Here is a 17,688-nt window from a genome sequence, read left to right on the forward strand (position 1 = left end):
GAACCAATGGGAATCCACGGGAACCCATGGGAATCAATGGGAACCCATGGGAATCAATGGGAACCCGTGGGAACCAATGGGAACCCGTGGGAACCCGTGGGAACCAATGGGAACCAATGGGAACCCATGGGAATCAACGGGAACCAATGGGAAACAATGGGAACGCATGGGAAACAATGGGAACCAATGGGAATCAATGGGAACCCGTGGGAATCAATGGGAACCCACGGGACCCAATGGGAACCAATGGGAACCCAATGGGAACCCATGGGAACCAATGGGAACCCATGGGAACCAATGGGAATCCACGGGAACCCACGGGAATCAATGGGAACCCATGAGAAACAATGGGAGCCAATGGGAACCAATGGGAATCCACGGGAACCCATGGGAATCAATGGGAACCCACGGGAATCAATGGGAACCCATGGGAACCCATGGGAATCAACGGGAACCAATGGGAAACAATGGGAACCCATGAGAAACAATGGGAATCAATGGGAACCCATGGGAACCCATGGGAACCAATGGGAATCAATGGGAACCCATGGGAACCAATGGGAACCCATGGGAACCAATGGGAATCCACGGGAACCCACGGGAATCAATGGGAACCAATGGGAACCCAATGGGAACCCAATGGGAACCCATGGGAACCAATGGGAATCCACGGGAACCCACGGGAATCAATGGGAACCAATGGGACCCAATGGGAGCCAATGGGAACCCATGGGAACCAATGGGAACCAATGGGAACCCAATGGGACCCAAAGGTTCACAATGGGAATCAATGGGAACCAATGGGAATCAATGGGAACCCGTGGGAACCAATGGGAATCAATGGGAACAAATGGGAACCAATGGGAACCCATGGGAATCAATGGGAACCCATGGGAACCAATGGGAACCAATGGAAACCCATGGGAATCAATGGGAACCCTATGGGAACCCACGGGACCCAATGGGAACCAATGGGAACCCAATGGGAACCCAATGGGAACCCATGGGAACCAATGGGAATCCACGGGAACCCACGGGAATCAATGGGAACCAATGGGAGCCAATGGGAACCCAATGGGACCCAAAGGTTCACAATGGGAATCAATGGGAACCAATGGGAACCCAATGGGACCCAAAGGTTCACAATGGGACACAATGGGAACCAATGGGAGTCAGTGGGACCCAAAGGGACACAGTGGGGCTCACTGGGATGCAATGGGAAACTGAGGGAGCCAACAGAACCCAAAGGGACTCATTGGGAATCAGTGGGACCCAGCAGGACCCACTGCAATCCAATGGGACACAACAGGACCCTCTGGGGCTCAATGGGATCAACAGCACCCAACAGGACCACTGTGACCCCACAGGGCCCAACAGGACCCACTGGTACTCAATGGGACCCAACTGGTCTCCATTGTGACTCCCCAGGACCCAACAGGACCCACTGGTACTCAATGGGACCCCCAAGGACCCCACTGTGACCCCCCAGGACCCAACAGAACCCATTGGTACTCAATGGGACTCCCAAGGACCCAACAGGACCCACTGGTACTCAATGGGACCCAACTGGTCTCCACTGTGACCCCTCAGGACCCAACAGGACCCACTGGTACTCAATGGGACCCAACTGGTCTCCACTGTAACCCCTCAGGACCCAACAGGAACCACTGGTACTCAATGGGACCCCCAAGGACCCCACTGTGACCCCCAAGGACCCCACTGTGACCCCCCAGGACCCAACAGGACCCACTGGTACTCAATGGGACCCAACCAGACCCAACTGTGACCCCCTAGGACCCAACAGGAACCACTGGTACTCAATGGGACCCCCAAGGACCCCCCTGTGTCCCCCCAGGACCCAACAGAACCCATTGGTACTCAATGGGACCCCCCAGGACCCAACAGGACCCCCTGCTACTCAATGGGACCCAACTGGTCTCCATTGTGACCCCCCAGCACCCAACAGGACCCACTGGTACTCAATGGGACCCCCAAGGACCCCCCTGTGTCCCCCCAGGACCCAACAGAACCCATTGGTACTAAATGGGACCCCCAAGGACCCAACAGGGCCCACTGGTACTCAATAGGACCCAACTGGTCTCCATTGTGACCCCCCAGGACCCAACAGGACCCATTGGTACTCAATGGGACCCAACCGGTCTCCACTGTGACTCCCCAGGACCCAACAGGACCCACTGATACCCAATGGGACCCAACCAGACCCAACTGTGTCCCCCAAGACCCAACAGGACCCACTGATACCCAATGGGACCCCCAATAACCCCGCTGTGCCCCACAGCCCCCCATGGTGTGGTTCCGGTGCCGTACCTCCTCGGTGTGTCCCTCGGGGTCCTGGATATAAACCAGCACCTCCCCAGTGCCGGCCTCCAGCGTCTCCACCGTGAATCGTGCCGGCTGCAGCACCGTGTTCCCCTGCGGCTCCAGCCCTGCACACAGAACCCGCACCGCTCACATCACCCTGCCAGGACCTGCCGGGCCAGCCCTCAACACAGCACTGAACACAGCCCTGAACACAGCCCTGAACACAGCCCTGCAAGGACCTGCCATGTCACAACTGAACACAGCCCTGAACACAGCCCTCAACACAGCCCTCAACACAGCCCTCAACACAGCCCTGCTATTGCCCTGCAAGGACCTGCCATGTCACCCCTGAACACAGCCCTGCTATCGCCCTGCCAGGACCTGCCATGTCACAACTGAACACAGCCCTGCTATCGTCCTGCCAGGACCTGCTGTGTCACCACTCAACACAGCCCTGCTATTGCCCTGCAAGGACCTGCCATGTCACAACTGAACACAGCCCTGCTATCGCCCTGCCAGGACCTGCCATGTCACAACTGAACACAGCCCTACTATCGCCCTGCAAGGACCTGCCGTGTCACAACTGAACACAGCCCTGCTATTGCCCTGCAAGGACCTGCCGTGTCACAACTGAACACAGCCCTGCTATTGCCCTGCCAGGACCTGCCATGTCACAACTGAACACAGCCCTGCTATCGCCCTGCAAGGACCTGCCATGTCACCCCTGAACACAGCCCTGCTATCGCCCTGCAAGGACCTGCCATGTCACCACTGAACACAGCCCTGCTATCGCCCTGCAAGGTCCTGCCATGTCACAACTGAACACAGCCCTGCTATCGCCCTGCAAGGACCTGCCGTGTCACAACTGAACACACACAGCCCTGAACACAGCCCTGCTATCACCCTGCAAGGACCTGCCATGTCACAACTGAACACAGCCCTGCTATCACCCTGCCAGGACCTGCCACGCCATCATCAGACCCTTCCTGTGTCCCCACATCCCCCCACCCCCCCAATGAACCCCATGTTCCCAAAGAACCCCCTGCCCCAATGGCCCCCAGCCCCCAATGCCCCCTACACCCCCATGACCCCATTGCCCTCAATGCTCCCCAATACCCCCCCAATGTCCCCAGTGCCCCCCATTCCCCCTAATCCCCATTGCACCCCACGATCCCAAAGCCCCCCAATGTCCCCATTGCCCCCCACACCCCCTCCCATCCCCAATATCCCCCTGTAGCCCCCCTCCCCACTGCCCCCCCAATGCCCCCCCCGGCCCTCATTGTCCCCCACATCCCCCCTCAACCCCAATATCCCCCCATCCCACCCCATCCCCCCACTGCCCCCACTGCCCCCATTGCACCCCCCATCCCCCCCAGTGCCCCCATTGCACCCCACATCCCCCCCAATGCCCCCATTGCACCCCACATCCCCCCTCAACCCCAATATCCCCCCATCCCCTCACTGCCCCCAATGCCCCCTAATTCCCCCCAGTACCTGGTGCCCCCAGTGCCCCCTAATAAATACCCCTGGTGACCCCCCAGTAGATACCCCCCTAATAAATGCCCCCCAATGTGTGCCCCCCAATGGATCAGTGCCCCCCAATGGATCAATCAATGCCCCCCAATGGATCAATGCCCCCCAATGGATCAATCAATGCCCCCCAGTGGATCAATGTCCCATAATGGATCAATCAATGTCCCCCAATGGATCGATGTCCCCCAATGGATCAATCAATGCCCCCCAATGGATCAATGCCCCCCAATGGATCAATCAGTGCCCCCCAATGGATCAATCAATGCCCCCCAATGGATCAATCAATGCCCCCCAATGGATCAATGCCCCCCAATAGATCAATCAATGCCCCCAATGGATCAATCAATGCCCCCCAATGGATCAATGCCCCCCAGTGAATCAATCAATGCCCCCTAATGGATCAATGCCCCCCAATGGATCAATCAATGCCCCCCATTGGATCAATGTCCCCCAATGGATCAATCAATGCCTCCCAATAGATCAATGCTCCCCAATGGATCAATCAATGCCCCCCGGTGGATCAATGCCCCCCAATGGATCAATGCCCCCGGTGGATCAATCAATGCCCCCCAATGGATCAATCAATGCCCGCTAATGGATCAACATCCCCCAATGGATCAATCAATGCCCCCAATGGATCAGTGCCCCGCAATGGATCAATCAATGCCCTCCATTGTGTGACCCCCAATGAATCAATGCCCCCCAATGGATCAATGCCCCCCAATGGATCAGTGCCCCCCAATGGATCAATCAATGCCCCCCAATGGATCAATGCCCCCCAATGGATCAATGCCCCCCAATGGATCAATGCTCCCCAATGGATCAATGCCCCCCAATGGATCAATCAATGCCCCCCAATGGATCAATGCCCCCCAATGGATCAATCAATGCCCCCCAATGGATCAATGCCCCCAATGGATCAATCAATGCCCCCCAATGGATCAATGTCCCCCAATGGATCAATCAATGCCCCCCAATGGATCAATGCCCCCCAATGGATCAATCAATGCCCCCCAATGGATCAATGCCCCCAATGGATCAATCAATGCCCCCCAATGGATCAATCAATGCCCCCCAGTGGATCAACGCCCCCCAATGGATCAATCAATGCCCCCCAATGGATCAATGCCTCCCAATGGATCAATGCTCCCCAATGGATCAATCAATGCCCCCCAATGGATCAATGCCCCCCAATGGATCAATGTCCCCTAATGGATCAATCAATGCCCCCCAATGGATCAATCAATGCCGTCCAATGCGTGTCCCCCAATGGATCAATGGCCACCAATGAATCAATGCCCCTCATTGGATCAGTGCCCCAAAATGGATCAATCAATGCCCCCCAATGGATCAATGCCCCCCAATGGATCAACGCCCCCCAATGGATCAATCAATGCCCCCCAGTGGATCAACACCCCCCAATGGATCAATCAATGCCCCCCAATGCATCAATGACCCCCAATGGATCAGTGCCCCCCAATGGATCAACGCCCCCCAATGGATCAATCAATGCCCCCCGGTGGATCAACGTCCCCTAATGGATCAATCAGTGCCCCCCAATGGATCAATCAATGCCCCCCAATTGATCAATGCCCCCCAATGGATCAACTTCCCCTAATGGATCCATCAATGCCCCCCAATGGATCAGTGCCCCCCAATGGATCAATCAATGCCCCCCAATAGATCAATGACCCCCAATGGATCAATCAACGCTCCCCAGTGGATCAATCAATGCCCCCATTGGATCAGTGCCCCCCAATGGATCAATGCCCCCCAATGGATCAATCAATGCCCCCAGTGGATCAGTGCCCCCAATGGATCCATCAATGCCCCCCAATGGATCAATGGCCCCCAATGGATCAATCAATGCCCCCCAATGGATCAATGCCCCTCAGTGGATCAATCAATGCCCCCCAGTGGATCAGTGCCCCCCAATGGATCAATCAATGCCCCCCAATGGATCAATGCCCCCAATGGATCAATCAATGCCCCCCAATGGATCAATGACCCCAATGGATCAATCAATGCCCCCCAGTGGATCAATGTCCCATAATGGATCAATCAATGTCCCCCAATGGATCAATGCCCCCCAATGGATCCATCAATGCCCCCCAGTGGATCTATGCCCCCCAGTGGATCAGTGCCCCCCAATGGATCAATCAATGCCCCCCATTGTGTGCCCCCAATGGATCAATCAATGCTCTCCAATGGATCAATGCCCCCCATTGTGTGACCCCCAATGAATCAATGCCCCCCAATGGATCAATGCCCCCAATGGATCAATCAATCCCCCCCAATGGATCAGTGCCCCCCAATGGATCAATCAATGCCCTCCATTGTGTGACCCCCAATGAATCAATGCCCCCCAATGGATCCATCAATGCCCCCACTGTGTGCCCCCATACCGGGCCCGTAAGCGCGGACGCGTTCTGGGCGCAGCGCGGGGGTGCGCAGGGGGGCGCCGGGCTTCAGCTTGGCCTTGGGGAACTGCGAGAGGTACGTCATCACCGAGTGCTCGTCCACGTTGGGGTCCGCGATCTCCTCCGGGGCGATCACCTGCACACACAGCGCCGTCACCACCACAGCAACAACACAACAGCACAACCATAACAACAACACAACAACACAACCATAACAACAACACAACAGCACAACCATAACAACAACACAACACAACAACAACACAACAACAACACAACAGCAACACAACAACCACAACACAACACTACAACACTACAACAACACAACAACAACAGCAACACTACAACACAACCATAACACAACAACAACACAACCACATCAACACAACAACACAACAACACAACAATACATCAACACATCAAGACTACAACACAACAACACAACAACAACCATAACAACCCAACAACACAACCATAACAACACAACAACAACACAACACAACCACAACACAACAACCACAACACAACCACAACACAACCACAACACAACCACAACACAACAACCACACAACAACCACAACACAACAACAACACAACAACAACACAACAACACTACAACAACACTACAACAACACAACCACAACACAACCACAACACAACAACAACACAACAACAACACAACAACCACAACACAACAACACAACAACACAACAACCACAACAACAACACAACAACACATCAACACAACAACCACAACACAACCACAACAGAACAACCACAAAAGAACAACCACAACACAACAACCACAACACAACAACCACAACACAACAACCACAACACAACAACAACACAACAACACAACAACCATAACCACAACACAACCACAACACAACAACAACACAACCACAACAACAACACAACAACAACAACACAACAACCACAACAACACAACCATAACAACACAACAACACAACAACCATAACCACAACACAACCACAACACAACAACAACACAACCACAACAACAACACAACAACAACAACACAACAACCACAACAACACAACCACAACAACACAACCACAACAACACAACCACAACAACACAACCACAACAACAACACATCAACAACACATCAACACAACAACACAACAACCACAACACAACAACAACACAACAACCACAACCACAACACAACAACAACAACACAACAACAACACAACCACAACAACAACACAACAACAACACAACAACAACACATCAACACATCAACAACAACACATCAACAACACAACAACAACACAACAACAACACAACAACACAACCATAACAACAACACAACAACACAACAACAACACAACAACCACAACCACAACAACACAACCACAACGCAACAACAACGCAACAACACAACAGCAACACAACAGCAACACAACAGCAACACAACAGCAACACAACAGCAACACAACAGCAACACAACAACACAACAACAACACAACCACAACAGCACAACCACAACAGCACAACCATAACAGCACAACAACACAACAACAACAACACAACAACAACACAACAACAACACATCAACAACAACACATCAACAACAACACATCAACACATCAACAACAACACATCAACAACACAACAGCAACACAACAGCAACACAACACCAACACAACAACACAACAACACAACAACACAACCATAACAACAACACAACAACCACAACCACAACAACCACAACACAACCACAACAACACAACAACAACACAACAACAACACTACAACCACAACAACACAACATAACAACAACACAACAACACAACCACACAACAACAACACAACCACATCAACACAACAGCACAACAACACATCAACACATCAAGACTACAACACAACAACACAACAACACAACAACAACCATAACACAACAACAACACAACCATAACAACACAACAACACCAACAATACCAACAACACAACAACACAACAGCAACACAAGAACAACAACACAACAACAACGCAACCACAACAACAACACAACAACAACAACACAACAACACAACAACACAACAACACAACAACCACAACCACAACACAACAACCACAACACAACAACACTACAACAACACTACAACCACAACAACACAACATAACAACAACACAACAACACAACCACAACAACACTACAACAACACTACAACAACACTACAACACTACAACACAACCATAACACAACAACAGCACAACAACAACAACACAACCATAACACAACAACAACACAACCACATCAACACAACAGCACAACAACACATCAACACAACAACACAAGAACACAACAACAACCATAACACAACAACAACACAACCATAACAACACAACAACACCAACAATACCAACAACACAACAACAACACAACAGCAACACAAGAACAACAACACAACCACAACCACAACACAACCACAACACAACCACAACAACACTACAACAACACTACAACAACACTACAACAACACTACAACACTACAACACTACAACAGCAACACAAGAACAACAACACAACAACAACACAACAACCACAACACAACAACCACAACACAACAACCACAACACAACAACAACACAACAACAACACTACAACAACACAACAACACATCAACAACACATCAACAACACATCAACAACACAACAACAACACAACAACACAACCACAACAACACAACCATAACAACACAACAACACAACAACAACACAACCACAACACAACCACAACACAACAACCACAACAACACAACACAACAACACAACAGCAACACAACAGCAACACAACAGCAACACAACAACAACACAACAACACAACAACACAACAGCAACACAACAACCACAACACAACACTACAACAACACAACAACACAACAGCAACACAACAACAACACAACCACAACACAACAACACAACAACACAACAGCAACACAACAACCACAACACAACACTACAACAACACAACAACAACACAACAGCAACACAACAGCAACACAACAACACAACAACACAACAACACAACCACAACAACAACACAACAACCACAACACAACCACAACACAACCACAACAACACTACAACACTACAACAACACAACAACAACACAACCACAACACAACAACAACAGAACAACACAACAGCAACCACACAGACACACTGATGCACCAACAGACAGACACACTGGCACACAGATGGACACATGGACACACTGATAGACACACCAACACAATGACAGTCACACCGACACACCAATGGACACACTGACACGTGGACACACCGACAGGCACACCAATGGACACACCAGCACACCAATGGACACACCAATGGACACACCAACACATGGACACCCCATAGGGAGAAAGACCCCATAGAGAGAGAGAGAGACCCCATAGAGAGAGAGACCCCATAGAGAGAGAGACCCCATAGAGACAGAGTGACCCCATAGAGAGACCCCATAGAAAGACAGACCCCATAGAGACCCCATAGAGAGAGAGAGACCCCACAGAGAGAGAGACCCCACAGAGACCCCATAGACAGACCCCATAGAGAGAGAGACCCCATATAGAGACCCCATAGAGAGAGAGACCCCATAGAGAGAGAGAGACCCCATAGAGAGAGAGAGACCCCATAGAGTGACCCCATAGAGAGAGAGACCCCATAGAGAGAGAGAAAGGCCCCATAGAGAGACCCCATAGAGAGAGAGAGAGACCCCATAGAGAGAGAGAGACCCCACAGAGAGAGAGAGTGACCCCATAGGGAGAGGGAGAGAGACCCCCATAGACAGACCCCATAGAGAGACCCCATAGAGAGAGAGAGACCCCATAGAGAGAGAGAGACCCCATAGAGAGACCCCATAGAGAGAAAGATCTCCATAGAGAGAGAGACCCCATAGAGAGAGAGAGACCCCATAGAGAGAGAGAGACCCCATAGAGAGACCCCATAGAGAGAGAGAGAGACCCCATAGAGAGAGAGAGACCCCATAGAGTGACCCCATAGAGAGAGAGAGAGACCCCATAGAGAGAGAGAGACCCCATAGAAAGACAGACCCCATAGAGAGACCCCACAGAGAGACAGACCCCATAGAGAGACCCCATAGAGAGAGAGACCCCCATAGAGAGAGAGAGACCCCATAGAGAGAGAGAGACCCCATAGAGAGACCCCCATAGAGAGACCCCATAGAGAGAAAGATCTCCATAGAGAGAGACCCCATAGAGAGAGAGACCCCCATAGAGAGAGAGACCCCATAGAGAGAGAGAGAGACCCCATAGAGAGAGAGAGACCCCCATAGAAAGACAGACCCCATAGAGAGACCCCACAGAGAGAGAGACTCCATAGAGAGAGAGAAAGGCCCCATAGAGAGAGAGAGAGACCCCATAGAGAGACCCCATAGAGAGAGAGAGAGTCCCCATAGAGAGAGAAAGACCCCATAGAGAGAGAGACCCCATAGAGAGAGAGAGAGACCCCATAGAGAGAGAGAGACCCCATAGAGAGAGAGAGGCCCCATAGAGAGAGAAAGGCCCCATAGAGAGAGAGAGACCCCATAGAGAGAGAGAGACCCCATAGAGAGAGAGAGAGACCCCATAGAGAGACCCCATAGAGAGAAAGATCTCCATAGAGAGAGACCCCATAGAGAGAGAGAGACCCCATAGAGAGAGAGAGACCCCATAGAAAGACAGACCCCATAGAGAGAGAGACCCCATAGAGAGAGAGAGACCCCATAGAGAGAGAGAGACCCCATAGAAAGACAGACCCCATAGAGAGAGAGACCCCATAGAGAGAGAGACCCCATAGAGAGAGAGAAAGGCCCCATAGAGAGAGAGAGACCCCATAGAGAGAGAGACCCCATAGAGAGAGAGAGCGACCCCATAGAGAGAGAGACCCCATAGAGAGAGAGAGAGACCCCATAGAGAGAGAGAGACCCCACAGAGAGAGAGAGTGACCCCATAGGGAGAGGGAGAGAGACCCCCATAGACAGACCCCATAGAGAGACCCCATAGAGAGAGAGAGACCCCATAGAGAGAGAGAGACCCCATAGAGAGACCCCATAGAGAGAAAGATCTCCATAGAGAGAGAGACCCCATAGAGAGAGAGAGACCCCATAGAGAGAGAGAGACCCCATAGAGAGACCCCATAGAGAGAGAGAGAGACCCCATAGAGAGAGAGAGACCCCATAGAGTGACCCCATAGAGAGAGAGAGAGACCCCATAGAGAGAGAGAGACCCCATAGAAAGACAGACCCCATAGAGAGACCCCACAGAGAGACAGACCCCATAGAGAGACCCCATAGAGAGAGAGACCCCCATAGAGAGAGAGAGACCCCATAGAGAGAGAGAGACCCCATAGAGAGACCCCCATAGAGAGACCCCATAGAGAGAAAGATCTCCATAGAGAGAGACCCCATAGAGAGAGAGACCCCCATAGAGAGAGAGACCCCATAGAGAGAGAGAGAGACCCCATAGAGAGAGAGAGACCCCCATAGAAAGACAGACCCCATAGAGAGACCCCACAGAGAGAGAGACTCCATAGAGAGAGAGAAAGGCCCCATAGAGAGAGAGAGAGACCCCATAGAGAGACCCCATAGAGAGAGAGAGAGTCCCCATAGAGAGAGAAAGACCCCATAGAGAGAGAGACCCCATAGAGAGAGAGAGAGACCCCATAGAGAGAGAGAGACCCCATAGAGAGAGAGAGGCCCCATAGAGAGAGAAAGGCCCCATAGAGAGAGAGAGACCCCATAGAGAGAGAGAGACCCCATAGAGAGAGAGAGAGACCCCATAGAGAGACCCCATAGAGAGAAAGATCTCCATAGAGAGAGACCCCATAGAGAGAGAGAGACCCCATAGAGAGAGAGAGACCCCATAGAAAGACAGACCCCATAGAGAGAGAGACCCCATAGAGAGAGAGAGACCCCATAGAGAGAGAGAGACCCCATAGAAAGACAGACCCCATAGAGAGAGAGACCCCATAGAGAGAGAGACCCCATAGAGAGAGAGAAAGGCCCCATAGAGAGAGAGAGACCCCATAGAGAGAGAGACCCCATAGAGAGAGAGAGCGACCCCATAGAGAGAGAGACCCCATAGAGAGAGAGAGAGACCCCATAGAGAGAGAGAGACCCCATAGAAAGACAGACCCCATAGAGAGAGAGACCCCATAGAGAGAGAGACCCCATAGAGAGAGAGAAAGGCCCCATAGAGAGAGAGAGACCCCATAGGGAGAGAGAGAGACCTCATAGAGAGAGAGAGAGACCTCATAGAGAGACAGACCCCATAGAGAGAGAGACCCCATAGCGAGAGAGAGAGACCCCATAGAGTGACCCCATAGAGAGAGAGAGACCCCATAGAGAGAGAGAGAGACCCCATAGAGAGAGAGAGAGACCCCATAGACAGACCCCATAGAAAGACCCCACAGAGAGAGAGACCCCATAGAGAGAGAGAGAGAGACCCCATAGAAAGACAGACCCCATAGAGAGACCCCACAGAGAGACAGACCCCATAGAGAGACCCCATAGAGAGAGAGAGACCCCATAGAGAGACCCCATAGAGAGAAAGATCTCCATAGAGAGAGACCCCATAGAGAGAGAGACCCCCATAGAGAGAGAGAGAGACCCCATAGAGAGAGAGAGACCCCCATAGAAAGACAGACCCCATAGAGAGACCCCACAGAGAGAGAGACTCCATAGAGAGAGAGAAAGGCCCCATAGAGAGAGAGAGAGACCCCATAGAGAGACCCCATAGAGAGAGAGAGAGTCCCCATAGAGAGAGAAAGACCCCATAGAGAGAGAGACCCCATAGAGAGAGAGAGAGACCCCATAGAGAGAGAGAGACCCCATAGAGAGAGAGAGGCCCCATAGAGAGAGAAAGGCCCCATAGAGAGAGAAAGGCCCCATAGAGAGAGAGAGACCCCATAGAGAGAGAGAGAGACCCCATAGAGAGACCCCATAGAGAGAAAGATCTCCATAGAGAGAGAGACCCCATAGAGAGAGAGAGACCCCATAGAGAGAGAGAGACCCCATAGAAAGACAGACCCCATAGAGAGAGAGACCCCATAGAGAGAGAGACCCCATAGAGAGAGAGAAAGGCCCCATAGAGAGAGAGAGACCCCATAGAGAGAGAGAGAGACCCCATAGAGAGAGAGAGAGACCCCATAGACAGACCCCATAGAAAGACCCCACAGAGAGAGAGACCCCATAGAGAGAGAGAGAGAGACCCCATAGAAAGACAGACCCCATAGAGAGACCCCACAGAGAGACAGACCCCATAGAGAGACCCCATAGAGAGAGAGAGACCCCATAGAGAGACCCCATAGAGAGAAAGATCTCCATAGAGAGAGACCCCATAGAGAGAGAGACCCCCATAGAGAGAGAGAGAGACCCCATAGAGAGACAGACCCCATAGAGAGAGAGAGACCCCATAGAGAGAGAGAGAGACCCCATAGAGTGACCCCATAGAGAGAGAGAGAGACCCCATAGCGAGAGAGAGAGACCCCATAGAGAGAGAGAGAGACCCCATAGACAGACCCCATAGAAAGACCCCACAGAGAGAGAGACCCCATAGAGAGAGAGAGAGAGACCCCATAGAAAGACAGACCCCATAGAGAGACCCCACAGAGAGACAGACCCCATAGAGAGACCCCATAGAGAGAGAGAGACCCCATAGAGAGACCCCATAGAGAGAAAGATCTCCATAGAGAGAGACCCCATAGAGAGAGAGACCCCCATAGAGAGAGAGAGAGACCCCATAGAGAGAGAGAGACCCCCATAGAAAGACAGACCCCATAGAGAGACCCCACAGAGAGAGAGACTCCATAGAGAGAGAGAAAGGCCCCATAGAGAGAGAGAGAGACCCCATAGAGAGACCCCATAGAGAGAGAGAGAGTCCCCATAGAGAGAGAAAGACCCCATAGAGAGAGAGACCCCATAGAGAGAGAGAGAGACCCCATAGAGAGAGAGAGACCCCATAGAGAGAGAGAGGCCCCATAGAGAGAGAAAGGCCCCATAGAGAGAGAGAGACCCCATAGAGAGAGAGAGACCCCATAGAGAGAGAGAGAGACCCCATAGAGAGACCCCATAGAGAGAAAGATCTCCATAGAGAGAGACCCCATAGAGAGAGAGAGACCCCATAGAGAGAGAGAGACCCCATAGAAAGACAGACCCCATAGAGAGAGAGACCCCATAGAGAGAGAGACCCCATAGAGAGAGAGAAAGGCCCCATAGAGAGAGAGAGACCCCATAGAGAGAGAGAGAGACCCCATAGGGAGAGAGAGAGACCCCATAGAGAGAGAGAGAGACCCCATAGACAGACCCCATAGAAAGACCCCACAGAGAGAGAGACCCCATAGAGAGAGAGACCCCATAGAGAGAGAGAGAGATCCCATAGAGTGACCCCATAGAGAGACCCCATAGAAAGACAGACCCCATAGAGAGACCCCACAGAGATAGAGACTCCATAGAGACAGAGACCCCATAGAGCCCCCATAGACAGACCCCATAGAGCCCCCATAGACAGCCCCCCCCTCCCCACCTGCGGGACTCCCAGCCAATCATCCGCCTGCTGCATCGCCTCCCGCGCGTTCTGCACCGGCTGCGCCGGGTCCCAGCTCTGCCAGTCGGGGCACAGCCCTGAGGGGAACCACAGCCACACTGAGACCCACAGCGACCCATAGCGACCCATAGAGCCCCACTGAGACCCATAGAGCCACACTGAGACCCATAGAGCCCCACTAAGACCCACAGTGACCCATAGCATCCCACTGAGACCCATAGTGCCACACTGAGACCCATAGAGCCACACTGAGACCCACAGCGACCCATAGAGCTCCACTGAGACCCACACCGACCCGTAGAGTCACACTGAGACCTACAGCACCCCATAGAGCCACACTGAGACCCATAGAGCCACACTGAGACCCACAGCGACCCATAGCGACCCACAGCAACCCATAGAGCTCCACTGAGACCCTCAGCAACCCAATGAGACCCACAGTGACCCATAGCGGCCCACAGCAACCCATAGAGCTCCACTGAGATCCATAGAGCCCCACTGAGACCCATAGCGCCCCACTGAGACCCATAGAGCCCCACTGAGACCCATAGAGCCCCACTGAGACCCATAGAGCCACACTGAGACCCACAGCCACACACTGAGACCCACAGCGACCCATAGCATCCCACTGAGACCCATAGAGCTCCACTGAGACACACAGCAACCCATAGAGCTCCACTGAGACCCATAGCGACCCATAGCATCCCACTGAGACCCATAGAGCTCTACTGAGACCCATAGCGACCCAGAGAGCTCCACTGAGACCCATAGAGCCCTACAGCCACCCACAGAGCTCCACTGAGACCCATAGAGCCCCACCGAGACCCATAGCAACCCATAGCGCCCCACTGAGACCCATAGAGCTCCACTGAGACCCACAGCGACTCACTGAGACCCACGGAGACCCATAGAGCTCCACTGAGACCCACAGTGACCCATAGCATCCCACTGAGACCCATAGCGACCCATAGAGCTCTACTGAGACCCATAGAGCCCCGCAGCCACTCATAGAGCACCACAGCAACCCGTAACGCCCCACTGAGACCCACAGCGACCTATAGAGCTTCACTGAGACCCATAGAGCTCCACTGAGACCCATAGCGACCCATAGTGATCCACTGAGACCCCATGCAGCCCCATCACTGCCTCATGCAGACCCCATAACCACCCCATCAGACCCCATAACTACCCCATTCAGACCCCATAACCACCCCATCAGGACCTCATCACCGCCCCATGCAGCCCCATAACCACCCCATAACCTCCCCATTCAGCCCCATAACCACCCCATTCAGCGTCCCATGCAGCCCCATAACCTCTCCATTCAGCCCCATAACTCCCCATAACCACCCCATAACCTCCTATTCAGCCCCATAACCACCCCATAACCTCCTATTCAGCCCCATAACCACCCCATAACTCCCCATAACCTCCCCATTCAGCCCCACAACCACCCCATTCAGCCCCACAGCCTCCTATTCAGCCCCATAACCACCCCATAACCTCCTATTCAGCCCCATAACTCCCCATAACCTCCCCATAACCTCCTATTCAGCCCCATAACCACCCCATAACTCCCCATTCAGCCCCATAACCACCCCATGCAGCCCCATTCAGCCCCATAACCTCCCCATTCACCCCCATAGCCCCCCCATAACCCCCCATAACCTCCTATTCAGCCCCATAACCACCCCATAACCTCCTACTCAGCCCCATAATCTCCCCATGCAGCCCCATAACTCCCCATTCAGCCCCATAACTCCCCATAACCTCCCCATAACCTCCCCATAACCCCCCCATAACCTCCTATTCAGCCCCATAACCTCCCATTCAGCCCCATAACCTCCCATTCAGCCCCATAACCTCCCCATGCAGCCCCATTCAGCCCCACAACCACTCCATTCAGCCCCATAACCTCCTATTCAGCCCCATAACCTCCCCATGCAGCCCCATAACCACCCCATAACCTCCCCATTCAGCCCCATAACCACCCCACAACCTCCTATTCAGCCCCATAACCACCCCATAACCCCCCCATAACCTCCACATAACCTCCTATTCAGCCCCATAACCACCCCATAACCTCCCCATGCAGCCCCATAACCTCCCCATAACCTCCTATTCAGCCCCATAACGTCCCCATAATGCCCCCATAACCTCCTATTCAGCCCCATAACCTCCCCATGCAGCCCCATAACCCCCCCACAACCTCCTATTCAGCCCCATAACCCCCCCATAACCCCCCCACAACCTCCTATTCAGCCCCATAACTCCCCATAACTCCCCATAACCTCCTATTCACCCCATTCAGCCCCATAACCACCCCATAACCTCCTATTCAGCCCCATAACCTCCCATTCATCCCCATAACCTCCCATTCATCCCCACAACCTCCCATTCATCCCCATTACCCCCCCATAACCCCCCCATAACCTCCCCATTCAGCCCCATAACCTCCCCATAACCTCCCCATAACCCCCTATTGAGCCCCATAACCACCCCATAACCCCCCCATAACCTCCTATTCAGCCCCATAACCCCCCCATAACCCCCCCATAACCTCCTATTCAGCCCCATAACCACCCCATAACCCCCCCATAACCTCCTATTCAGCCCCATAACCACCCCATAACCCCCCCATAACCTCCTATTCAGCCCCATAACCACCCCATAACCACCCCATAACCTCCTATTCAGCCCCATAACTCCCCATAACCTCCCCATAACCTCCTATTCAGCCCCATAACCACCCCATAACCTCCTACTCAGCCCCATAATCTCCCCATGCAGCCCCATAACTCCCCATTCAGCCCCATAACTCCCCATAACCTCCCCAT

General features: G+C 52.6%; 1 protein-coding gene across 1 annotated transcript in view; it reads right to left on the minus strand.

The window, feature by feature from the left end:
* Window positions 1-17,688, minus strand: part of LOC140264702 (filamin-C-like) — a gene marked incomplete at its 3' end in the record, with an annotated part of 65,619 nt that overhangs the window by 21,515 nt on the left and 26,416 nt on the right. The window contains exons 4-6 of the mRNA XM_072360622.1: window positions 14,831-14,928; window positions 6,261-6,411; window positions 2,329-2,447 (exon numbers count right to left, since the gene is read on the minus strand). Of these exons, the coding sequence (XP_072216723.1) occupies window positions 2,329-2,447; window positions 6,261-6,411; window positions 14,831-14,928 (368 nt within the window). The remainder of the gene's footprint in view (window positions 1-2,328; window positions 2,448-6,260; window positions 6,412-14,830; window positions 14,929-17,688) is intronic.

The sequence above is a fragment of the Excalfactoria chinensis genome (genome assembly GCF_039878825.1).
Source record: "Excalfactoria chinensis isolate bCotChi1 chromosome 1 unlocalized genomic scaffold, bCotChi1.hap2 SUPER_1_unloc_1, whole genome shotgun sequence".
NCBI classification, from domain to species: domain Eukaryota; kingdom Metazoa; phylum Chordata; class Aves; order Galliformes; family Phasianidae; genus Excalfactoria; species Excalfactoria chinensis.